The sequence below is a fragment of the Trypanosoma melophagium genome, assembly GCF_022059095.1.
Source record: "Trypanosoma melophagium isolate St. Kilda chromosome Unknown ctg12segment0, whole genome shotgun sequence".
NCBI lineage: Eukaryota > Euglenozoa > Kinetoplastea > Trypanosomatida > Trypanosomatidae > Trypanosoma > Trypanosoma melophagium.
In genome coordinates, this window is record NW_027125138.1 from 268471 (window position 1) to 295369 (window position 26899).

At 38.9% G+C, this 26899-nt stretch overlaps 9 protein-coding genes across 9 annotated transcripts; all 9 read right to left on the minus strand.

Annotated features, from left to right (window-relative positions):
• Positions 1–448: 448 nt before the first annotated feature.
• LSM04_001993 (uncharacterized protein) lies at positions 449–2350 on the minus strand (the record flags this gene model as incomplete). Its single annotated transcript, XM_067332559.1, has 1 exon — positions 449–2350. One exon carries the CDS (start codon positions 2348–2350, stop codon positions 449–451), a length of 1902 nt encoding a protein of 633 aa, XP_067194285.1.
• A 435-nt stretch (positions 2351–2785) lies between these two features.
• LSM04_000138 (Threonyl/alanyl tRNA synthetase) lies at positions 2786–4252 on the minus strand (the record flags this gene model as incomplete). The annotated part of the gene is made up of 1 exon (XM_067332570.1): positions 2786–4252. The coding sequence occupies one exon, from the start codon at positions 4250–4252 to the stop codon at positions 2786–2788; it is 1467 nt and encodes a 488-aa protein (XP_067194237.1).
• Positions 4253–4719: 467 nt separating this feature from the next.
• LSM04_000497 (Cytochrome c oxidase biogenesis protein Cmc1-like) lies at positions 4720–5322 on the minus strand (the record flags this gene model as incomplete). Its single annotated transcript, XM_067332581.1, has 1 exon — positions 4720–5322. One exon carries the CDS (start codon positions 5320–5322, stop codon positions 4720–4722), a length of 603 nt encoding a protein of 200 aa, XP_067194245.1.
• Positions 5323–5927: 605 nt separating this feature from the next.
• On the minus strand, positions 5928–8279 carry LSM04_009560 (uncharacterized protein; the record flags this gene model as incomplete). Its single annotated transcript, XM_067332592.1, has 1 exon — positions 5928–8279. One exon carries the CDS (start codon positions 8277–8279, stop codon positions 5928–5930), a length of 2352 nt encoding a protein of 783 aa, XP_067194441.1.
• Positions 8280–8973: 694 nt separating this feature from the next.
• LSM04_007966 (uncharacterized protein) lies at positions 8974–9219 on the minus strand (the record flags this gene model as incomplete). Its single annotated transcript, XM_067332604.1, has 1 exon — positions 8974–9219. The coding sequence occupies one exon, from the start codon at positions 9217–9219 to the stop codon at positions 8974–8976; it is 246 nt and encodes an 81-aa protein (XP_067194415.1).
• Positions 9220–11309: 2090 nt separating this feature from the next.
• LSM04_003209 (Protein kinase domain) lies at positions 11310–13484 on the minus strand (the record flags this gene model as incomplete). The annotated part of the gene is made up of 1 exon (XM_067332615.1): positions 11310–13484. One exon carries the CDS (start codon positions 13482–13484, stop codon positions 11310–11312), a length of 2175 nt encoding a protein of 724 aa, XP_067194310.1.
• An 834-nt stretch (positions 13485–14318) lies between these two features.
• LSM04_008010 (uncharacterized protein) lies at positions 14319–17891 on the minus strand (the record flags this gene model as incomplete). Its single annotated transcript, XM_067332626.1, has 1 exon — positions 14319–17891. The coding sequence occupies one exon, from the start codon at positions 17889–17891 to the stop codon at positions 14319–14321; it is 3573 nt and encodes a 1190-aa protein (XP_067194416.1).
• Positions 17892–20032: 2141 nt separating this feature from the next.
• On the minus strand, positions 20033–25318 carry LSM04_005745 (uncharacterized protein; the record flags this gene model as incomplete). The annotated part of the gene is made up of 2 exons (XM_067332637.1): positions 20033–21262; positions 21716–25318. The coding sequence occupies 2 exons, from the start codon at positions 25316–25318 to the stop codon at positions 20033–20035; spliced, it is 4833 nt and encodes a 1610-aa protein (XP_067194366.1).
• A 973-nt stretch (positions 25319–26291) lies between these two features.
• LSM04_007674 (uncharacterized protein) lies at positions 26292–26495 on the minus strand (the record flags this gene model as incomplete). The annotated part of the gene is made up of 1 exon (XM_067332650.1): positions 26292–26495. One exon carries the CDS (start codon positions 26493–26495, stop codon positions 26292–26294), a length of 204 nt encoding a protein of 67 aa, XP_067194407.1.
• Positions 26496–26899: the final 404 nt, after the last annotated feature.

Genomic DNA, 26899 nt, shown 5'->3' on the forward strand with positions numbered 1-26899 from the left:
TTCCACTCCCACCCTCTTTTGTTTTTTTGTTGCTGTAGAAATACATTGTAATTATTGAGAATACATGTGAGAATGAATAGGGTTAAAAGAGAAGAAGGAAAAAAAAAAAGAAATTATAATTTGCAAAATACCCTCTCTTCTGTGAATGACTTTTGAATTATATTACACTTCAGACATGTATCAATAGATACATACCATACACACACAGACAGAGAAACAGAGACACACAAGTCTATAGAAAGCAGTCACATTTTATCATTCCTTCTTTGAACTCCTTCTTCTTGTATAAAAAAACAACAACAAAACCCCCTAAAGGGTCCCATAACTCTTCTCTTCATTTCTTCGCACCTTAACTCTGTGTACTTTTCTTCTTCTTCTTCTTCTTCTTATTCTTATTATTATTATTATTATTATTATTATTATTATTATTATTTAGACTACTCTCATTTCATACACTGGGTTCGGCAGTACTAGGAAATCCCTTCGTAAAGGCGGCTGTAAAGGATGTCTGATAATACTCCACAAAAGAGGACTTTTGCTGCTGCAGAATATCCCCACCAGCGCCAGCCGCAAAGACCACAACATTCCACAACAATTGCATTGGAAACGATTCATCAAGACCGAGTGCACTGCGCAGTCGCACAAAGTTATCCCATGCAACGGTGGGAGGAATATCCACTTCAACTCGTCCATATCCACCAAAGAATAATGAGGCGAGAGTGGCATTATTGTGATTACCGTGATGATGACTGTTATGACTATTGTTATCCTCCTCATCCTCATCCGACACTAATGAAGAAGAAGATGATGATGAAAAGGGACCAGAAGGGTGAATTCGTTGCTGTTCAAAGACTTTTTGAATACGTGTGCGTGGAAGATCAGCTTGTGTAAACTCCATCTTTACAAAGAAGCGTGGATACACACTAATTAGAGATGATGTAAAGAAACGAAGTTCCACCGCGTGTCCTGTGGGACTCAAAATACGACTGCAAATAGCATTCTTACGCTCATCATTCCAGACATGCTGGTGAATATCAGAGAAAGTAACATGTTCTAACAAAAAGAGATAAATTAAGGTATCACTAAGAGAAAAGCGCAGACGACGCACAGAACTTGTTCCAGGCATAACAATTAGTCTAGAAGATGTCATTAATGTCGACGATACCGGCATAGATAGATACTCTGAAACTGAAAAGAAAACACCATCATCTTCCTTTTCTTCTTCACCATTATCATTATACGTCATTGTTCTTGTTGGTGGTGTTATTACTGCAACTGCTGTTATTCCCAATCGTGTTTCCTCTGTTTCTCTCTCCTCCTCCTCTTCTCTTCCCTCTGATGGAATCATAAATGTAGAGTTTCCTTCCATTTGTTGAATTGGCAAACCCATTCTTGTTGTAGATATAAATTGATGCGCTGGATGACAGCACTTCCAGGCGTATACGAGGGCGTTCATAAACTCATATAAAGCCGCTTCATGCTCTTCTGGTGTACCATCACGACGAGAAAGTTGAGGTGGAAGATCATGCGAAAAGAGAAATAATCGTAGAGTATGAAAATCATCAATTATGGGTCTAGACGAACCTAAAGATTTACTATTTTCAAGAAAACACAATGCCTTTGAAAGTCGTATCGATTCGTTACGACACTTTCTACGTAGTGAGATTACTCTTTGTGTACCCGATTCTGGTTTCTGTGTTTTTTGTCTTTTTGTTTCCACACCTGTTCCTGCCAAGTGTGAGAGAAGTTGTGTGAGAGAGTCTGCGTCCTCACTAGTTGAAAGTAACAACAGGGGACTAGAAGCAATACTAATATGAGTCACAACACTATTACCGTTACTATCATAACCATTAGAGAGTCTAATAAGACTATTATTATGCTCCAAAAAACTTATATTGGGTACTTTTGATGGTACGACTGATGCAAGCAAAATACTGTGATCTCTAGATAACGTGGATAAGGTAATGGGTATATATCTTCCTCCTACTTCTGATTGTTTAGCAAGCTGTACATAGTGAGAGAAGCATGTTATTTGACGTGTAGTCCAGAGGTTCTGCCAGTAACTATCGTTTTGTATGATACCTTTCAGATATGATGAGACACGTATCACAGTATGCAGTAAGCAATAAGCAGGAAGAAATGAGAGAATCTCACGTATAATATCAATAGGTATACTAAAAATGGTTGATGTTTTGACGTGCGTCACTATATCATCTTTACTATTATTAACATCATCAAAATCATTATTAGTATCATTATCCTCATGGTTGCTGTTCTTATTCTTTTGGTTGATATCGCCTCCGCCTCCGCCTACGGTGGTACCGGTGGTGGTAGCGTCCTGAACGGTCATTTCAGATATAAATACACGTACACACACACAAAAAAAAAAAAAGAGGTAAATAAAATAAATAAATAATGAAAAAAAGAGTAAAGGGGAAATACCACGACGCGAAAACCCCCCACCTCCTCCTATACACTAAGAAGAAATAAATATTATGAAAAGAAAAGAATATTCAACATAAAGCTGTGGTTATTTTACAGTCATTACATCAGTTAGTCAACCAGACAGACAGAGATAGAAAGAGAGAGAGAGAAATAAAGAAAAATTCGAGTCAAACCAATTAATTTCACAGAAAACCGATCGCAAAAAGAAATAGAACTCACAAATACACACGGACAGAGAGAGAGAGAGAGAGAGAGAGAGATTACGAAACCTGTAAACACCGCATCCGTTACACAACCTTCCCATTTCTCTTTTCTTCCATTTCCCTTCAAATGTTACGCCCTAGCAAGGACTTAGTTTCTTAACAAGATTATCCCATCCCGTCAGTGTGCCTTTGCCGCGGTATCCATGCTTAGACATCCCGCCTCGTCCCTCCAACGCCGTACACACTTCCGGTGCCACTTTATCCACCCACTCCGTTGGTCCAAATATCATAAATTGTCCATTCTTTATATTTGAAGAAGTTGAAGGGGAAGCTGGCCAGGCAAATACACCATGGCACTCTGGGAAAGTCTGACGAATGGCATCTCGTAACTGTGCAAAGAACTCCGCCTCCACGTCATCGCGGCGATACATAAGAATATGATCATCATCACCTTTTTCTGATGATTGGGTTAGTTCTAGAATAAGTCTTGCGCTCTCCAACTTCATGAGTTCCATGGTTAAGTTCTTTACTCGCTTTTCCATATCCACAAAGTCTTTACCTTTTCGTATGGCAGTTGCCACAAAGTCTTCTGGACGAACACCGCCCATCTCCTTCATCAGTTCCTTTTCACGGAAGTACATATCTGAAAAGTACTCCCGCACACGATCACCTGCGATAAAGAAGAGTTTCAGCGTATCTCCCTTTGTTTCCTGATGTAATAACTTTATCATCTGCAACTGCGCTAAATTCGTCACATGTGTTCCACAACACGTACAACTGTCAACACCATCTATAGTGATAATGCGAATTGGTCCGGTAACATCCTGCGGAATTTCACGTGAAACACGCTGCGGGTTTTTCACATCTCCCTCTCCCTCCTTCTTCTCTTCCTGCAGTTTACGCGCCTCCACATACGCCTCTCTACTCGGAAATACTTCACATTGCACGGGTACGCATTGTGCAATTGCCTCATTACACGCCGCCTCCACTCGCGCCACTACTGCCGGTGTGAGCCGCACTCCCGTTGGCAGCACCACGTGGCAGTGTGGATGGGCGAGGGCCCACGCAATTGTGGGAAGTGTCTGCCCCTCGCCCATCACACGGGGACTCAGCAGCATCGCTGTAATTAAATGTTGGGCGGAGTGGTGTTGGGTGTGGTCCCGCCGCCGGCGATCATCCACGCGGAGTTGCACCGCCGCCCCAACGGGCAGAGCAGCGGGAACTCGCACCACACACGCATCCCCAACGCGGCGCACTTGACGCACCGGCAGTGGTTGAGCAACAGACGCCTCATCGCAGATAAGTTCACCGTAATCGCACGGCTGTCCACCACCTTCGGGGAAGAGAACGGAATCTGTGAGAATAACATCAAAGGCCGATTGGGGATCTGTGAACTGGGATGTAGCACCTGTATTATTATTATTATTATTATTATTATTATTATTGCTGTTATTCTTCTTGCTGTTGTCGTTCTTACCACCACGGAGGGTCTTATCAAGGGAAACCGCCTTACACGAGACGACGCGTGCGCACAGTTCACGGAGAAAAGTGTCACGCTGACAAGCGAGTTCTCCTACACGAGCAAAGGATAATGGAGACTTCATTTTTACGTGTCCACACTTTTTTTTTGTACTTATATATATACGTATGTATGTATGTTTGATAGTGGACTGTTATTTCTCTTTCCGTCTTGTTATGGTTAACTCCTTCTTTTTGATTGTTTTCCCGTTAGATTAAAGGAAAAGAAGAAAATGCTTTTTTTTTGTATCTTTGCAGATGAGTGCTCTCGTTCTTAATAGATACAATACACAAAAGAAGGAAAAAAAAGAACAATACACGTCAAGTACAGAAGAACGACAAGGAATACACGGATGGGATGAACACCGCAGACTTTATTAACGGTAAGAGTTACAATATAATAAGAGAACAGAATCAATAAGAAGACTCTTTTTCTGTTATATCCACCTCTCCACCTTCAACACCAACACCAACACTAACAGCAGCAGCAGCAGCAGCACCAACTAAATCATCCACACCAATAAACTACCAACAATTCTCAAAAAATATTTCCTCAATCTTGCAATTTTCTTCGCTGATCCATTGATTCCTCTGCTTGATTCAACAACTTGGCGAATCGCTTCCCCCGCTGTTCCTCAAAATACTCTTCTCTGCGTGCGTTAAACTTCTTGTCACCCCGTTCATGATTCTTTATAAATACCTCATTAATGCAAGCACAAAACTGTTCCTTAAGTGGGGCACACATGTTAAACACCTGCATTACCTTATTCTTATCGCGACAGATAAAATAATCCTGTATTACCGCACGACAAGTAGGATAGTCACTAAGCCGCGGATGGCATGTAATGCCGCGGATAAAAAAGTTATCACTGTATGCATCACTTCTCTCAATATATGGATAATACTCCGCCCTCAATCTCCAGTACTCAAAGTTACGCAGAACATACACATTCTTCCGCCATGTTCGCCTTTCAGCAATATACGCATTTACTTTATTTTCATGTTCGGTATCCACAGTGTGATGATCACGCGGTAATAATCCATGACGCACGCGGGAACCCGTTTTATCCGTTACACTGCGCAGCTCCTCAATCGCATCTTTGGAAAGAAACTCCTGCGCCTTCTTCTGCGCCGCATCTGTATTGGTTGTACTCATTTTAGTTCTCACAAACCCTTTGACGTTTTTTTCTTTTTTGTTTCTTTTTCTTTGTAATCTATTTTCCCTATTTTTCTTGGTTTTGATTTAATGTGGATTGCAATGAGTCACCCCCAATCTACACTTCTTTTTTGTTTTATTCTTTTTCTTTTTTTTACTTTTCTTTTTTGTCCCTCTACCAAAATAATTTTCACCTTTGGAGTTGGTAGTGTAATAATGCTGCAGCTACAATGGCTGTGCTGTCATTAGAAGTATCAAATAAATAAATAAACAAATAAAGAAGAATACATATTAAAGCTAATAAATAAGATTAACGAAGAACAATTCTCTCTGGTTCCACTAGTAAACATTATCTTCAGTGAGAAATAAAAATCAAGAAAAAACTCCAGACTTACGAAAAGAAAAAAAAGGAAGGAAAAGAGAAAAAAAACAACAACCAAAAAGAGATAAATCAAGATAACCTGACATGGTCTCTCTCTCTCTCTCTCTCTTATTAACGATGTTCTCTTTCTTTTCCATCCTTCATTCCTTGATTACTCGAAAAACACACACACAAACACAAACACATCTCTTCTTTCACCTTACTATTATTATTATCTCTCTTTTTAAGCACATGGAAGAGTGCTGGCGAGATCTGGAAATACCACACCAGCACGCACACACGCCGCACAAGTACGTGGCACTTCACCATTTAAATAAAACAGCAAATCCACCGCCAGCTCCACCGTACGTTTCTCACAACAACACAGTACTCCGTCTAGCACTACACATTCATCGCACTTCTCCTTTGCCGGCATGCGAAGTTCAAACAACGACGGCAGCATCGCACGAAGCTGCACAGCAGCAGAAGAAGAAAGAGAAGAAGATGGAATACACATTAAGAGTGGATGTCCACTACTCGCAACTCGCCATAGTGGTAAGAGGAATGCAAATACAATACGATTCACTACTGCATGATCGGTGTTTGTGCGAAGTGCGAAGAGAAGCCGCGGTACAATCAATACGGCCTCGCACAGAAATTTCAATCCCTGCTGAGATGCGGCAGCCGTCTGTGAGGCGAGCAGGACGGAGAGAACATCAGCAGTAGCCAACAATACCTTCACCCATGTTGTTTCTTCTGTATTATTATTATTATTATTATTATTATTATTATTATTATTATTATTATTGCTGGCGGCACGTGTGACAGACTGTAAGAGTGGAGGGGCGAGAAACAACAATCGTGGGAGAAGACTACTGGGGAAGTGCACAACGGCGGCACGCAGCGTGTGAAGTGGACCAAGCATTCGCAGAGCAGTCCTGCTGCTTATCCCACTATTATGATAATTCACCCGTGTATTAGTATTAGTAGTAGCTGTTGTTGTATCTTTCCCATCACGGATAGTAAAAGACAAGAAATCCCGCAGCATTTGCCATGCATCATCTGAAGAGGCCGCTAAAGGAAGACAAGCATCTGCAATAGCATTAGCAAGTTCTAAGCGAGACTTACTACCATTACTAATAATAACAGCAGTAGTATTAGTATTAGTGCTACTACCACTAGTCGTATTACTCTTGGGACTATGAACTGTCTCTGAAGTGGCAACAGCCGCAGTCGCCACTAATTCCCGCATTGTAAAAGGAACCTTTGCTGTGAAAAGTTGACGCAACAATTGCATATGCTGTTGTTTAAGTAGATGGTGTTTTCGTAGGAACATGGAAAGACACGCAAATATACGTGCAATAGCTGTAGCTCGATGCACTCGTTCCAAGTCACGGAACAGGGCGGCCTGCAATTCCATTAACTCCTTCCACGCCATACTCCACTTTGGCGAACACTCCTCAAAGAGTTCAAGTATTCGCATAGGCGCCGTACCAATCTCCATAAGAACAGCCTCTCGCTGTTGTTGTTGTTGTTGTTCATTATCATTATTCTCTGCAGAGGAAACACCACCAACACCACCACAATTATTATTATTATTACTTAACTCTATAGATGTACATGGCTGCAGCATCGCCTCAAGCATTTCCGGAATTACCTGAATCATCTTCATCGCCGTTGCAATAACCGTATTACTACTGTTACTACTACCACCAGTGCTATGCATAACAATATTTGAAACACGAATTACCATTTTAACCCATACATCGGATTCACTTAATACCGTACGAACGCCACTTGGACAGACTTGTAAGATAAGTTGCAGTAATTCAACACCGGTGCGACGAACAGAAACCATGGCATGTGTTAACGTCACATCCACCGCCCGCATTACTGCCCGAATACGTTCCATATCGCACGCCATCGCACTATTTAGATCACCATCTCTTCTTCCTCCTCCTACTACTACTGTATGTTTATCAAATGTATTTAGATCATTCACAATTCCACGATTCTGCGGGTATTCACATGGTGGGTGTAGAATAACACGCAACATGTTCAGTGCGGCACGGCGAACATCATCATCTGTGTCTGTCATCGCATCTAACGCACTTGTAAAGGCGTATAACAATTCCACTGGACTTAACAACAACTCATCCACCCTTCCTGCCGCAGATGATACCGTAAGAGGTGAGGATTGATTGATCGCCAGCTTCAAGGTCTCATAATTCGCCGTAATACTTCTCGTGAGGGATGTAAAGGCAGACGCTCGCACACTTTTCTTATAATGCCGCGCCCCACACAAATGTTCCTTAAAATCCCTATGCAATTGCTCTGCTGAAACCACCACAGTTGCTTTATCTCTTTTCTTTTCTTCTTTTTGTTGTTGTTTGCGGTTCCCCTGTTCATTTCCTGTTGCGGGCGGTTCTTCTAATGTGGCGCGGGTGATCGCTGATGGGGCAGTGAGGCGTAATGTTCGCGCGTGAACTTCGGCACGTGTGGCGGTGGCGGGGGCGAGTTTCTTTCGGCCCACTTTTTGTTTGCGCTGCTCAAAGGCCTCATCGCCTTTACGGGCCTTTGCCTTTACTCGCACCATATATATATAATAATGATAATAATAATAATAATAATAATGGTTATAGTAATGGTAATAGTACGCAGACGTATTTTTTACCTTTTTCTTGTTTTCGTTTTAACCAACCTTTCGTTTCTTTTCTAACTCTATCTTATTTGTAGAGAGACAGAGGGACTCTAATATATATATATATATATATATAAGAAAATATACGCTTAAAGAGAGAGAGAGAGAGAGAGAGCGAAAACTAAAAAAAAGGTCACACGGATACATTAGAGAAATTCATCCAAAGAGAGAAGTATACAAATACAATTGAAAAAGAGAGATGACACACACACAAAAAAAAAATAAGAACATCTTGACTTGTGTCGCAAAAACACAGAAATAAATCAGCAATATGGAACTCTACTTTGATACTACAGTATTGCATACAATGTGGATACTGAGAGAGAAACTTTCCTCTCAATGACATCCGTTTTTTTTTTCTCTTACCCAAGTCCTGTAAACCTTAACGATTCATTTACCCAATGAAAAGAACAAAAAGTAAATTGAATGCTCTTTTCCACATAATCCCATAACCAAGTGATTATCACACAAACATTCAGGCTTTTTTCCTTTCTGTACTTTTCAACCCCTTTTTTTTGATAACCGAATAATAATATTACCATCTCATCTCCTCCAAAACAAAACAAAAAAAAACCCCGATTCCTCTCCATTACTTTTTCTTCTGTTCTTCTGTACTGGATAGAGCAACTGTTGCTATTGAGATTGGATTCTGCATAGGAGGGCATTTGCACATATGTTCCTCCTTAAACCGTGGAGCATTGGGGTGGCCGAGGGGAATTACACTACCATCGGGTGCTAACAAACCCATTAGTTTAGGCATTTCAGGTGTGTTTTCGTTTTTATCGTTAGATTCCGTGTTCATTTTACTGACGTTGGTTGCGTTTACACCAGACATTTTTTTTTTTTCTGTGGGGTGGGGGAGATGATAGAATATATCCCTTAATAATGAAGAGTATATATATATATATATATATATATATATATATATATATATATATGTACGTATGGATGTAAGCTAATATGGCAATTGGATTTTGTACCGGATGTGTGAAACAGGGAGAGAAAGAAAGAAAAAAATCATTAGAGCAAATCACGTGTGTTTGAGTAAACATGAGGAATAAAACTACGTGAGTGATTCAAAGAAGAAAAACAAAATATAAACAAAAACGAAAAAAAAAAACAAAAAAAAAAAACGCACACATGAAACACACATATTCACATGATTGAATAGGTAGAAAACCTACGCAAAAAAGTAAAAGGAGAGACAAACAGAGGGATTGTGGATCATTACACTAATTAGAGCCTTACTTGCGTGTGTGTTTGTTTGTTTGAATAAACGGCTTATCATTAGAAAATCATAAAGGAGACTCTTTTCATTCCTTTTGTTCTATTTTTTAGAAAATTTTCTGTTTATTCCTTCACCTTCACACTTCCCAGCTGTTCCGTTGCTCTTCCTATCTTCTGGAGTACTAAGCGCTAGAGCAAAGAGAAAGGTAATGGAAATAATAAAAAAAAAAAGGTGCACGAAAACCTCACACATTCACTTGACAGAAGAAGAAAAAAAACAAAAAAGGGACATATACAGAAATATAGTAAAAAAAAGGAGAGATAGGGAGAGATAAAAGGAAATCACATGCATATTTACTTCCGCAAAAATATATATATATATATATATATATATATATATATATATTAGATGTGTGCATATACGCATGTTACTCTTGTGGAAGTCCGTCTGTTCATTCATTCCTAATTGGTTTCTATTTTACTGCTGGCCAAACTGTACCTCCACATCTCTACGCCTACATTTTTTTTCCACCATATTGCAAACGAAAGAAAGAAAGACAAAAAACAAAATATAAATAAAAAGTAAAGCAAGAGAAAGCCCCTATAAAAGCAGGAATCATCATTCGAAGCAATAAAGAGAAAAAAAAAGATCCCTCCACTGTTTACACGTATATATATATATATATATATATGCATGTATAACGTGCGAAACGAAGAAAAAAAATCAAGAAACATAGGTTTGTCTGTAAATTGCTACACACAGAGAAACGAGCAATCGAACCACTATTACTTAGACTCACAATCAACGTGAGAAATAGAGAAAACAAACACAAATGTAAAAAAAAAGAAAGAGAGAGTGCGTCCATGTGCATGCACATAGAGCACACAGAGAAAAGGAGAGCAACGGCACAAAAGCAAAAATAACAATAATAATAATGGTAGCAAAAAAACAAAACAAAACAAAAACAAACCATAACTACAACTACAATAAAAAGTTCTAAAACTGCATAAGAACATATATATATATATATATATATATGCAGAGAAAGAGAGAGAGAGAAACGCAGACACATATTTCTGACTTTTCCTTTTCGATCACAATCACATGTACGCCACAAATGAACAGTAAAAATTAGAAGAAACACAATTAAGCAAAAAAGAAAAACAACAAGGAGCACAACACAATGAAAGAAATAATGCACTTAAAAACCCTTTCTTTCTATCTTTGCTTCTTCTGCAGAAAACTTCTTCTTCTTCTAACATTCCTTGTATAGATATATTTTTTTCTCTATGCCCTTTTAGTAGTTCCTTCATTTCCTCCCCCTTTTCGGTGTATGTCTACTGTTTCTCCGTTTTGAAACGCTCTTTTTTTCCTTTTCTTTTTTTTTAAATCCCTCTTCCTTCTTCAAATGGTCTGCAGCGACCTCCTACATCAATCATCATTTCTTTCTTGTTTTGCTTCCGTAATTCTTTTCCTTTTTTTTGTGGTACCTCCCCCTCCGTCCCCTTTCAGTCACTCACATGTCAAAACCCCAAAATCTCTTTATACGGCACTTTTTTTTTTTAGAACCCCACAGCTCTAAATAGAATAATTTCTCTTGCATTGTCAATCATTCATTCTTCTTTTAAATAATTTTTGCGTTATATATATGTGCGTGTGTGTGTGTGTGTTTACATATGTAGTCTGCATGCGCTCGACTATGAAAATAGATCCTCAAAGGGGTCTTTCTTCTTTTCTGTCTTTGGCGGTGCTGGTGCTGCTGGTTGCGGCGGCGGAAAGCTGCCCTTCGTAAAGTCCATTGTGGCCTCTTGGAGATTGGGTTGGACTTGTTGCTGTTGTGGCGGCGGCATGGATTGCATAGACTGTGGCGGAAAGTTTGGATTAGTGCCCCATGACGGAGGCATTGCCGGTTGTTGTTGTTGTTGTTGTTGTTGCGGTAGTTGTTGCATATTAAATGGTGGCAATCCTTGAGGTTGTGCTGTGGGGTGTATTCCACCCATACTGTAATCACCAGGCACCATCGTTGGTACTCCTGTTCCCCAACCACCGTCCATCATGATATTATTACTTTGTTGTTGTTGAGATGGTTGCGTTGGTGTCGGGTTACTGAAGAGGGAGTCCCGCCAGTTATTATTATCACTGTTCACCGGTTGTGACTGTGAGGCGACATCTTGCGTAGGAGAAGATGAGGCAACCACAGGTGTGGAGTCAAACAAATCATCAAAAAGATCATTCTTTTTCTTCTTCGATGCATCATCCTTTTGTTGTTCTTTCGGTTGTTGTTGTTGTTGTTCTTGTTCTTCCTGTGCTTGTGGTTTCGCCGCCTTATCACGTTCAGAAGCATCTCTTCTTGCGGTGGCACTACTCTCCGCTTTCTTCCGCTTTTCCACCTCATTCGCCGCCTTTGCGGCTCGCCACGCCTCCTCCTGTTCGCGAATTAACATCTCGCGATAAGCCACCATCTCGGGATCGGTGCTGCCAAGATCTACGCCTAATGCCGCCAGCGTCTCCGCATCCAACGCATCTCCACCACCACCACCCGGTGATGATAACGTTCGCCGTGATTGTTGCGATTGTTCTTGTTGTTGCTGTTGTTGTTGTTGTTGTGATTGCCGTGATTGTTGTTGTTGTTGATCTCTTGTGACAAACTGCAGACGTCCACCAACCACATTTGTGTGGGTGCCATCGTGATTGTCATCTGCGGCAGCACTCACATGTCGTTCGCCCTCCACTCGCAGTGGTGGTGCCTTTGGCGGAACTGGGCGATTCACCACTTTCACATCCTGCTGCTCCCACCCATCCGGCCACTCGGTGGCGGTGAAGAAGAAGGTGCCGATGTATTTACTCGTGTCGTGGTCAAAGCGGAGAAAGTTGGTGAGGGCGAAGATGTCCCACCGCTTCTCCGGATCCTGCTCGAGCAGATGCTCCAGGGCAACACGAAGAGAGCCGGTGTACCACGTCTCTGTACCGGGCGGAAAACGCAATTTCAGTCGACCTGTGAGGCCCATGTTGGTTTCCCCAAAAGGGAGGCGTAGATACATCATGTAATAGAGTAATACCCCAATAGACCAGAGATCCACTCGCTCGTCAATGCGTTTGCGACTACCGGGATCCGCCATCTCAGGTGCACGAAAGGCGGCCGTTGTGTGACGCTCGATATCCTCCACGGCGAGGGAAATCTCCTCACGATTCGCACACGTATACGCCTCCGTGGTGGCACTGCCAAAGTTACACAAACGGTATGCCGCCGCTCCAGTAGCAGCAGAGTGAATGAGAATGTTATCTGGGCAGATATCACGATGGGCAATAGGGGGTTGTTGGGTGTGTAAGTATCCCACAGCACTGGTTACAGCAATTAGCACCTGCACAATCTCACTTTCCGGCATTCGATTCTCCTGCCGCAGTCGACGGTAGAGGTTATTACTGCAGTACTCCATCGCCACTGTTACACCAAGTTTTCCATCACTGCGGGTAACCTCAGAGTGATATACACGCACAATACTTTTATCACGCACCCGTGAGAGAATTTCCAGTTCACGATGTGCCATCACAACTTCATCCACGTTGAAGAAGGAACGTTTCAAGGCGAGATGACGTGGGAACTCAGGCAAATTCTCTGTGTTTTCCACGAGAAATACATAGGAACGAACACCATCCTTGCTGCTCTTATATCGTGTATGTTCCTTATAAGTCATGGCATGATTTACACCATCACCAATCTTCTGCAAAACACGAAAAGGACGTCCCATTACAATAATCGTTTCTGTACCATCTTGATTGTACTTTTCAATCTTTCCTTTGGAGGAAAATCCCTTGTCCTTTGAGGACTTGCCGCCAGAATTGCGGGAATAACCCAGTTGAAATGTTCGCATACCACAAATACAATTTCAGCTATATAGGTATATTATTTATTCGTATAAATAAATATATATTTATTTATACGTGTATGTAAGTATTAGTTCCTTGTGTCAGTACTTTTTTTTTTTCCTTCCTGCTGCTATTTCTGCTTATAATGATGCCAGAGAGAGACACACACACACACACCGCCTCCAACTAACTAACTAATAGCAGCTACTACGCTACTCTCCCACCCCTTTTTTCTTTTTTTTTTTTCCCCTTATCCTTTTACAACTTTATCGTTGTTGTTTCTTTCTTTCTTATTTGTTCTTTTGTTATCACTACCACACCTCAAATGAACTAAAGATTAGTGCAGATCAATAACAATAATATAAGAAAAAAAAAACACAGAAAAAGAAGAAACAGGTATATACCGTACTATTACCATTATGGCTTTTCATACAAATGTCGCAATAGATTCAAAAAAAAAAAAAAACAGATTTCAATAAAACAACGAAATAATTGGAGAAAAAAAAGTATGATCAGTTCAAGAGGTGTACATAAGTATAAGCAGAAAAACAAAACACCGAAAAAAAAATTCAGTATACGGAACGAATGCCTAGACTTTTCTTCATTTAAACACGCGTATAGGTAGTATATAGGAGCAAGAATGACAAATACGGAAAACACATTTTTTTTCTTCACTTCCATTTTTCCATAAATTCATTACACCGTGTACAAAAACAAGGGAATGGAGATGGCACATACACACGTACCACCTTTACTTCAAAGAAAAAAAGAATATTAAATCATATACTTATACTAACTGTAATTAGTATTATTTCCTTTTTTCTCTTGTCCCTCTTACTCTACTCTGCCAGTAGGACCGCACTCCGGTAATCAAACATGGGCGGTGAAAGATTAAACATATGCACTTGACGCCAGAGTTGCCCAAACAACCACCGTAAAGCAGCTCTGTTGTTATCCACCACCACCTTTCGAATCACATCCACTTGTCCTCCTTTTCCCACTTGTTGTTGTTTATTCTTTTTTTCCCCTTCTTCTTCCTTCTTCTTATTTTTATTCTCTTCGACTTCCCTCTGCAGGACCTCTGCGGCGGCCTGCAGGATCACCCACGATCTCTCACACCCCGCCGGACTCCCACGCCGGCGAAGCGCACGGGGCCGCTGCGGCTCATTTCTGCTGAACGCCGCCCCCAAACCGCCCTTTTCATCCAATTCAGATGTTGGTAGTGATCGAGTGCCGGGAATGGGCGAAACATGATCCATGCGAGTTAGTTGTGTACGTACAGCAATGACAATTTGGTACAAGAGAAGGAGTTCTTGACTGGACGCGAGTTGAAGTAGTGATAGTGTATATGGAGATGTCTTCATTGTGCTAGACATTGTACAATTATCACCAATACCAGTAGTACTAGTTGTAGTTGTAGTAGCACTAAAGCAATGTACAGAACCCTCATCATATGAGTTTTTCTTTCCGCCAGTCCACGCAAAGAGAACTGGGTTGTTCTCCCGAAACAAAGATTCTTCCGTATCTGTTTCTTTTGTATCTTCCTGCTTTGCGTTAGATACTTCATCCGCCCTATGATCTCCGCATGTTAACTTCACCAAATGCATAAGATTAAATACATCATCACGCATTGCTAGTGTCCACAGAATTGGCACAATCACTCCAGCATCTCGTTCACCTTCTGAAGAGATAATGGGTGATCGTATCATGTGTAGCAATACGTTTATCATCTGCAAACAAACCCGTTGCGCCTCAACACCTCGTAGTAATACTCGAGAAGAGGCTACATAATTAAAGCTACTCACAATTTCTAACATCACATCTTCACTAAGGATTTGATGCAGAAAGCGTGTTTCTCTACTAGTTGATGATTGATGTGCGAGACAAACCCGTAGTGTATGAAGTACTTCTGTGGCAGATCGGTGTAGTGCCTGATACCAACGTGGGGCACTCGGTGAAAGCACATAACAGAGTGATAAGACAAGAATATCTGCATACGTACGAACACAGAGCGTTGAGGAATCTTCGTTTTCCCCATTCTTGTTCTTCCCACTACTACTACTACTACCACTATTATTATTATTATTATTATTATTATTATTATTATTATTATTTCCAAGAATACTAAGTTTTTGTGGAAGCATTGGCATTGCCGTTCGCAGTGTAGACAGAAATTCATTCGTTTCTTCTCTTGTGGCTCCTGATTCCAATGATGGAAGGGGTGATGTCAGAAATCGCAGGAATGGGGGATATCGCAATAGAATGAGTAAACAAAGAAGTGTTATTTGCCCCTCACCAAAGCGAGTAGAAGACATCGCACTTGAGACTAATAAATTGTACACAAGTGCCAAAAAAGGACGAGCACCACCCCCACCAATCATCTTAACAGCAACTGGGTTGTGTTGTAATAACCAAAGAAGTAGATGAAGGACAAGTGGGGCAGAGGGAATAAGGGTTCCTCTCATACTAAACTTATGCGCCGTTAAGGGATTTTCCAGTAGTACAAGTACACTCTTAACAAGACTTTGTACATAGTTTAAGGAGGAGAATTTTGCATTATTATTATTATTATTATTATTATTATTATTATTATCAGTACTCGTACTACCACCACTACTACTAGTAACACTATTGCCTCTTCCACTGGTAGCACCAGATGGGGTTTGTGATAGTAACAAAAGCTCAGAATTGATATCTCTATCCACAGTCTCTCTGTTGTGCGTATTTCCAGTAGTAAAAGAAGAAGAAGTAATAATAGCATTATCTGTAATACCAACACCGCCAGCAGCAGCAGTGGTATGAGTTCCTAACGCCGCATGCATCACCTGTAAAAAAACATTGGGTGCATCTTCATTATTAAATTCCCTCTCTAATGTACAATGACCAAGCGTCGTTAAACCATTATAGATACCCATAGTGAGAAGCGTTAATGCATGTCCCAATGCAAGAATGTGCGTAGGTGTTAAACAATTACTTCGTTTCCATAGAGTGCGAGCAACAGCAGATCTTAGAGGACGTTTTGGGTAACATCGCACCATATGTAATAACGATACACATAGTAATGCACTAAAAGGTTGTCCACGCCCATCAAAGAGTCCTTTCGCCATAACGGCCATCGTTTCTTCGCAACGTTGGTGCGAGCGATGAGACTTATCATCATTATCATCATCACTTTTCTTCTTCTTGTTCTTCTTCCCATCTTCTTTATCTACCGTAGTAATAGGATTCGATTGTTGTGTGGATTTTGCAAATATAGGCCCAGAGAGGGCTAAAACAATCGTGCGAAGAAGTAATGCACGGTGCTCCTCATCTAATGGAGTTACATCTGTATGTTGTGATCCTGTTCTATTTGACACCATACTGCTATTTAGTGAATTCGCCATACATGACGGTAGTGGAGTAAGAATTGTAGCGGTTCGTGGTGTTGGGCCAAATGGTAATAACTGTGAATCAATGTGTGTAAGTAAGGCAAGATCCATGGCGAGGCTTTCCTCCGTACTTGTGGTTTTCTCTGCACGATGTGGTTTATTAACGACTGTAAATCCTGGTAGAAAGAATAACTTGATAAGTAATTGAATGAGTTTAGTGCCAACAGGTAATTTGGATGAAAGAGAAAAACTCGTGTTTGTCATATCCCCAGGACTCTCATCATCATCATCATTACTATCACTATCACTATCAGTATTATCATTGTTAGAGATACATGTATGACCTCTTACAAAAAAATGATATGCGAAATCGGCAGCGAATGGACTTTCCTTTCGACTATTTATTCCTATTAACTCACGGGTGTGTTGTGAAGTGATAATAATATCATTCTCGTCTTTAGCCGCAGCTTCTTCATCTTCGCGAAGGAGTGATTTTAGTTCATTAATATCCTCAAAACAGTACGGTAAAGCACCGGAAATAAGACGTAGGGCATTTACAGCAGAAGTGAAATCAAGTGGCTTTATAGACTCATTACGACTTTTCCCTTTCTTTGAAGAGGATCTATTCTGCATGTAAACTACATTATTATTATTATTATTATTATTATTATTATTATTATTATTATTGTTTTCGTCTTCTTCATTACTACTAGAGAGTGTGTAAAAGGCTTCAAGTTGTTGCATAGCCGCAGATAGTATTAAAGCCAATCGGTCTGGATGGTACAATCGTAACAATCTCACATCTTCTGCTGTCCAAAACGAGGTATGTTCTTCCGCAGAGAGATGCGTACAGAATAGGGTTCGCCAAAAGAGCGTCATATCTTTATTACTCTTTCTATCTCTATTTATATTTCCATCCCTTTCACTGTTAGGGTGAATAGTAGTATTATTAGTAGTAGTATCATCAGAGAGTGGGTGTTCCTTATAGTGGAGCTCTGCAATGGCACGACGGAAGGCATATGGATTACCAAAATATTGTCCCATTTTTATTGATTTACTGGTCGTTTAACTAAGATAATCTTTTTTCTTGAACCAATTATATATATAAATGTTGTAAACATGCATACAAAGAAAAGGAGAGAAATACAAGAGAAAACAAATTAAACAAAGGAAAAATAACAATTACAAAATGAGATGAAACCATTCATCAAATTACAAAGAGATAGCAAATCCAAATATAAAGATATATATCTAGACGATACACACAAACTACCTTATCTCTCCCCTACGTCACACCTGCAATGCCCACAGTAATGAATAAGGGCGAAGAAGGCTCTAGTAAGGGGATGCCGTCATCATATATATATATATATATATATATATATATATATATATATAACGTATTATTTCATTTAATTATTATTTTTTCCCTTTATTCCCAAGTTCCTACGGAATTGTTGAATAATAATAATAAAAGAAAAAAAAAGAGAGACGACGAGTAAAGGGAGAAGAAGAATAAAGAAAAAAGAAGAAATTAGGAAAAAAAACAAAAGGAAACAAAGACTCAAAAAGAATATATAATGATGAAAACACACGCACAACACAATAAACGATGAGAGACAACGGAATAAAACACAAACCCCATCTACAAAAATGGCAGAACAATTTTGCTTCCCATTACTACCTTTTGCTTCCTATTACTACCTTTTGCGATGGTTTATAATTGAATACACATTTCACCGTACAGAATAAAAAAAAAACAAATAATGCACACCAACAAGCACAAAGGGTTGTTTGGGGCATATTAATAAAGAAATAACCACATAGTTATTAGGGAAATAGCGCGATAACCTCCTCTTTTGCGGAAAATTTTTAATTGGGAATAAATAAGTGAAAAAAAGTCTCCAGATAACAACAACAACAACAACAAAAAACAAACAAACAAAGAAATAAACGAAAAAAAAAACCGTTTCGGAAAAACCAAAACGAAAAAAAGATGGCAAAAACAAATAAAACAAAAAAAAAAAAAAACGAATTGGGGCATCCTGCCAGCCTTAGTTTTACTAGACCGATGGTAGGCATACATTGTTTTACACAAACTCCTAAAAGCAGGAAAACAAACAAGAACGATAACAACAGCACACATCCACTCATTGATTGGGTGAACTGAGAGCCATTGTATGTAGACGTGCCTACAGACAACAATTATATATATATATATATATATAACGTATTATTTCATTTAATTATTATTTTTTCCCTTTATTCCCAAGTTCCTACGGAATTGTTGAATAATAATAATAAAAGAAAAAAAAAAAGAGAGACGACGAGTAAAGGGAGAAGAAGAATAAAGAAAAAAGAAGAAATTAGGAAAAAAAAAACAAAAGGAAACAAAGACTCAAAAAGAATATATAATGATGAAAACACACGCACAACACAATAAACGATGAGAGACAACGGAATAAAACACAAACCCCATCTACAAAAATGGCAGAACAATTTTGCTTCCCATTACTACCTTTTGCTTCCTATTACTACCTTTTGCGATGGTTTATAATTGAATACACATTTCACCGTACAGAATAAAAAAAAAACAAATAATGCACACCAACAAGCACAAAGGGTTGTTTGGGGCATATTAATAAAGAAATAACCACATAGTTATTAGGGAAATAGCGCGATAACCTCCTCTTTTGCGGAAAATTTTTAATTGGGAATAAATAAGTGAAAAAAAGTCTCCAGATAACAACAACAACAACAAAAACAAACAAACAAAGAAATAAACGAAAAAAAAAAACCGTTTCGGAAAAACCAAAACGAAAAAAAGATGGCAAAAACAAATAAAACAAAAAAAAAAACGAATTGGGGCATCCTGCCAGCCTTAGTTTTACTAGACCGATGGTAGGCATACATTGTTTTACACAAACTCCTAAAAGCAGGAAAACAAACAAGAACGATAACAACAGCACACATCCACTCATTGATTGGGTGAACTGAGAGCCATTGTATGTAGACGTGCCTACAGACAACAATTATACATATATATATATATATATATATATATATATATATATAATACATATATATGTATAATACATATAGATAAGTAATGTAATACACAGAATGGGGATTAACATCACGACCTGATATTAAATTTTTGTGCTGTTTATTATTTTTTTTTGTAATCAAACTGATGTACGACCACATCTCGCCCCTTCGCTAATTCGCATAAACACTTGTTCAATAGAGGTCTGTGAGACACTATAATCCGTAATCCCAACAGACATCTTATTCCTATGTAGTACATAGAATACCTCTGAGAATGGCGTCCCCTTTGGTAAACTATACACAAGAAGAAGATTACGATATTCATTCATTACCGCTCCTGGAAAGTTATCAATTACCATTTGATGTACCATTCTATACCTTCCCTCGCTTTCAATACGAAGTGTCATTTCCACCCCACTCCCATACTTCTCCTTTAAATGTGTTTTATTCCCAATACAACGTAGAACCCCATCTACCATAATAGCCACATAATTCGCCAGTGCCTCCACTTCTTCCAAATGATGTGTTGTTAACAACACTGAACAACGCGTTGCGACTCGCTCAACAGAAATCCACACGCCCCGGCGGGCAACGGGGTCCATTCCGGCGGAAGGCTCATCTAATAATAACACCAGTGGTCCACCCATTAACGCCAACGCCAGACTTAACTTGCGTCTATTTCCACCACTCAAATCACGTGAAAGTGTCTTGCGGTACTCCATCACACCGCAGAGTTGTAAGAGAACGTTAATGATCTTTGCGTGGACGTCTGGGTGAATGCCATGCAGGGCGGCAAATAACTCTAAATGTTCTTCCACGGTAAGAATATCTAACGTGGCATCAAATTGTGGACAATAGCCAATAAAACTTCTCGCCGCCGCACTCTCCTCCACTATATCATATCCACAAATAAGTGCACGACCACTAGTGGGGAGTATTTTCTGGCAGAGAATAGACATTGTGGTGGTTTTACCCGCACCGTTGGTACCAAGAAATCCAAACACCTCACCTTTTACAACACCGAGGGCTAAATTATTAACAGCCACTTTACCATTACTATAGACCTTACGCAGATTTAATACCTCCACATTATCGGGAACCGTATTGAGATCAGACCAGTTTCTAAGTACTAACTCCCGTTCCTCCTCCACATCGCTATCTAATTCCGTACTCTCTCCCGTAGGGCTATCATTATTACTTTCAGGGAAACCATCTGGGTGGTATTGACGTTTCCTACGCATCATGCGAAGCTTGGGGTGATCAATGAGAAGTGTAATTAAGGAAAATATGGGGAACTCAATTGCCATGTATAAACATGGCCAACCAACATTATCCATAGCCCATGGATCTTCGTTAGGATTTACCCGCTTACGCTGTGGATATGCAGATAAGTTAACAATACCTTCACTTACGGAATAGGTTGGAAAAATGCGAAATACCCAACGAAGGGCATCAGACAAATCACGGGTGGAGTCTAATAAGCTTAAAACGGACACGGCAGAAATGCAAAGAAACCCAAAGGCAAATCCAAAAGCCATTACCATGGTTTGAGCAAGTGTATGGGTCTTGAAAAAGAAATTAAGGGAATATGCCATAACAGTACCTGTGAAACCGAAAAGGATTAATAATACGAGGGTTGGTCCAAAGGTATCCCGACCAATGTACTCTTTCTGATTAAATATAAGAAACATAATAATAATCAGACACATTGTAATAAGGTAGGCGATGATATCAAATATGAAATTCATACCCCAATGAGCGTAATAATTAAGCCCTGCAAGATCTTGTAAATGTCGAGATCCAATTTCACGTTCTTTTACTATCCAAGCAACACAATTAGATGGTAATACACAGAATGGAACAGATATAATAACTCCCTTGAGAATGGTGCTAACAGCATTTTTTGAAGATTCATTATCAGCTGCAGATAAATGGGATGCAGTTGTTTGAAATGATACAGTACCTCCAACACTTTTAATAATGAAACTATATAAAGTGTTTAATGCAATTGCTATTTCATGTGGGGCAGAGGTATTATAAAATAATATAATAGGTGTTTTACCAAGTTTTGCCTCATATTCCATATCATTACAGAAAAATGAGCTAAGATGACGTTTCGGGTGATGAAGGTAAGTATCAACATGATACCATGACATATTTAAAGAATTCAACATATTACGATCTGTCATAAATAACTGGGTATTACTTCCTGGAATCTTATAGTTTGCCGTATTAAAAAATTTAGAACAACCACTTGTATCACTCATTGTATCAATACCATATATAGAAGGACTTAATGATACACTAGCTTTCTTCTTTCCCAATAAACGATCTAGTAATATAGCAACCAAAACACATATAACTGGGAAAATAATCTGAAATCCTAATATCCACCAATCTCGAATAGCCCCAAGTATACGTTTTAATAATAAAGCACGACATTGCAAGCGAACTTTATCACATGTACGAGTTACATGTTGACAATCCCAGAGAATATTTTCAGTACCTTCTGGTAATTGTTCTACATCCGCATCTTTTCCAATTACACGTAAAAAGACATCCTCTAAGGTCATGGCAGAGACGGCGTAAGTATCAATACCAACTGCTTTGGATTCCGCTTCTAAATTCCTTAGAAGTGGGACGAAAGAATAGATACTATTTGATGGTAACCGATACGCTAATTCAGAAGAATTACGTGAGGCAAATACAGCATCTGGAACATAATGTGATATAATTCGATCAATAGCATTAAAATCAGCAGTGGAATTAAGAGATATAGTAATGTTATAATCATTACCCAAACGTGATTTAAGAAATAAACTACTTCCACTACATTTAAGTGAACCTCGACTCATAATAGCAATTTGATCACCAAGAATCTCAGCTTCATCCATAAAGTGTGTAGTAAGTAAAATAGCACGTGATAAAGACATTAGTTGAAGTAATTTCCATGTATGACGTCGTGCAGCTACATCCATTCCAGCTGTAGGTTCATCTAATAACACTAATCGACTACCACCCACAAATGCTATTCCCACACTTAATTTACGTTTCTGTCCACCACTAAGAGCAGAGGATTTATAATTTCGTTTTTCGTACAAGTCTGTTTTTTTTAACATAGACATTACAGCATCTTCCAGTTCAGCTCCTTTCAAGCCTTTTATACGACCAAAAAACTCCAAATGTTCCTGACACGTTAATTCAGGCCATAACACATTATGTTGTGGACATATTGCCATTTCCTGCCGAACAGCGGCGAGATCGGCACGTAGAGAATGACCGTAGACGGTACAATCGCCTGCAATGGGTTTCATCACTCCAGTTATCATATTAATAGTGGTAGATTTACCCGCACCATTTTGTCCAAGTAAGACAGAAACTCCACTTCCTGGCATATCCCAATAAAGATTATTAACAGCCACAAAAGTTTTTCCCCCACGTTTAAATTCCTGACGAAGACCACGTATTCTCAGTGCAAAAGTAGAAGAAGTACCTAAAAGGTCATCTTCTCCTTCCTCACTATTATCATAATATTCCCACCCTTCCCTTATTGGATCTTCATAAATACCATTAGGATCCCTTCCATCCGGTCCTGCTGCTGCCCAATCCTCACGTTTACCACAACAACACTTAAACGGTTCAATAATAAAGAATAGTGGATGTTTTGGTGTACCCCAATCACGAGGCATTACAGCCTCTAAATAAAGCATTAAGAGTAAATACAAGAAGAAATCTAATGCGATCATACCAAAAACGATTAGCATGGTAGGTTCATCCAAGGTGTCATTAAAGTGTGATGCTCTAAATCCACCATCTGCCTCATGTTTAAACATAATATCCAAAGCAAGAGAAAATGCAGCAGGTGGACTAATGCATACTGCGATTCGTTCAGCTGATTTCAAGTATGGCATAGCAATTACTGGTGATGAGAGACAAATGTACAAAAGTGGCACCATCATGGCTGCCAATCTTGATTTACTGAATAATGAGGCCATGAAACCAGCAAAAGCGATGGCCGAGAGTGAAAATAAAAATAGTATCAAGAAGACAAAAAAGAATCCCGTCCCCCATATATATACTCGCATAAGGGCTGCAGAAAATAGAGAAATAATAAACATGATACCCACTTCGAGGACAAACCATGATATATTTAATGCAAAGGGTCTCATTCCCATAATTTGCATACTTTCCCAAAGGCGTAGTTCTTTCTGAAGTGTACGTTGTCGTACTACCTGCGTGACAGGATACAAAAAAGAAAGAACAATAACAAAACACACCACTGGTTCTGCCCATTGAATAAGTTTTGGCATTTGGTAAGGTGGATTTCCCATAGATACAACGTAAGGTTCAAAACTTGGTACTGTACCTTTCCCAGATACAATATAATTAAGATAATGATTATATACCATTTTTTGCAGTGTTAAAAAACCTGATATGATATATAATTCAGATGTTTCATTTTCGTATGTACCAAAATAAGCACCATTGATAATTGTTTCTGGTGATGGAAATGCAGTATCAGACATCTTTATTTCAACATCAAATCGATCTTCTGTCATTTCTTTTATGTTAATAATAGCGAAAACGACACCATCGGAAATATTTTTCTCTAATTGCGATATATCATCAAATGTACCAGCGTAAACATAATTAAAATATTTAGAAGATGATTGAAAATCTTTCAAAAGCGTTGGAGGTACTTTATCAGATGGACCAATGAATATAAAACCTGAGGTTACCACAGAAGCCAGACGTTTGAGATATTTACCACTACTGGGAAACACACTAGGTTCTTCATCCACACTTCCCATTTCCTTTGTAGCGATCCAATGATTCAGAAGCACTTTATCAAGTTCTGGAATCGCATTAAGTTCTCCTGCAGCACCATTTGTAAATTCCAAATATATTGAACGACTCGCATCAGTACAGAGTCCTTTCACAGGAATAAACCTTTCATCTCCTTTACAATTCACATCATATGTTACTTTGCTACATGGCTGTAAACCTGGAATCATATTAGGGTTTCCTGTGGGACCTATCATAGTGTCATTATAACAAATACCATCTGTATATGGAACTACTCCTGCACCACGTGGTATATTATCATAGTTTACAAATTTTCTCTCATCCCCTTTTGCCTCACCATAGAAATACCACATACCCACCGTAACCACAATAAAGAGAAGTGGTACCACTATTTCAAGCAAAAGTACGACCAATGACTGTCTTCGCTCCGCCACATCCCGTTTAATAGCGGCGAATGTCTGCGTCCAGAAGGATGGAACTGGTGTGTTGTTACTCGCTATTGAAGTCCCTTCAGAGCTGCTTGAGGTGCTAGAGAATTCCGTGGTGGAAGCCGCAAGAGAGGGACTGTCGTCATCTGACGATTCCGATGAAAGCTGCTCCCATGAAACATTATCCATTATTGCTACAAAAGCAGAAAGTCTCTCTCTCTCTCTCTCTATATATATATATATATATATATATATTATCTGTGTGGTTCTCTCTGTGTGTAATGGAGCCGATTACGAGTAATAAGATGTATTCTCGTCTCACTGATGTCGTCCCACTGTTGGATATTACCAGAACAGAAAGAAAAAGGAATAATCTTAGCCTTACTTCACCTATGAAAGAGAAAAGAAGAAACAAGAGAAAACAGTGTATTTTAACTCTACTACTCGTAACCCCATATCATATAAAAAATACAAACAATAAATTGAAATTGTACCAGATATTTATTTATTAAAGAGTCCTAAAAACTTACTATGGACACGCTCTTAGGAATAAAAAGAAATAAAAATATTCCTAATAGTTAAACCCATACAAGATGTAAAAGTCAGTAAGACTCGATCATTCTTATCGCAAGCTGACAGAAAAGACAGGAAGAGAAAAAGGAAACAATACTATACTAAAGCGTTGTATATGTGTAAGAAAAAATAATTAAACACATGCAAAAAGATATCATTATAAATAGTCAACAGAGAACAAAACAAAAACAACAACAACAACAACAACAACAACAATCATATTATTACACACTATACAGTATTCATCCAAAAGAAAACTCAACATTAATAATAACGATCATTATCATTAGTAACCGCAGCGACGAATGTGGGGCATGTCATACTTACTCGCAAAAGTACATAAACAAACAAAAGAAATACGATTTAGTCATCGGAATATTTGTTTTTTCTTTCTTTATTTGCTATGCATACTTCATGAGCACATTACGCGTCATCTATGTATAAATAAAAAAAACATAAATAAATAAATACACACTTACACACAAACTCAATGAGGTTGCGGTGTGTCGCTACTGCTACTTGCACTTGAGTTGGTTGCCATACTTCTTCTAAGAGCACCTCGCACACTCACAGAAATCTCATGTTGTTGTTATTGTTGTGATTGCGGCGGTGCTGGTGGCCAGAATGCATAATGTTGTTGTTGTTGTTGTTGTGAATGACGGTGTTGATATTCGTACGTGACATCTTCTCCCTGTGCAACTCCACTACCGCGGTGCATGGCCTCCACGGCGTCTAATTCAGCCACATCTTCAGGCGTTCCAATATCAAGACGAGTACCGTGGCGATTTAGCATAGATTAGATAAATAGATAGAAGCAATATAATCTACCTTAATAATAATAATAATAATAATAATAATAATAATAATAATAATAATAATAATAATAATAATAATAATAATATATATATATATATATATATATATAAGTATACGTGACCTAAACCCACATATGTATAGAGAGATAGATAGATAGATAGAAACAAAAAGAAGGAAACATTATAGTGTACGTAAATAAGAATGCAAATAATATATATTGCCAGTTTGTCTTTTTACCGAAAGAAAAAGAAGAAAGGAAAAAGAAAGGGACATCCCCTCATCTAATTCCCTTCTGCTTTTTTTCTTTCTTCTTTATAATTCTTTCTTTTTTTCATCAACGTTTCACCAAAGAAGGTAGAGTGTGAAGAGAGAAAGAAAAGT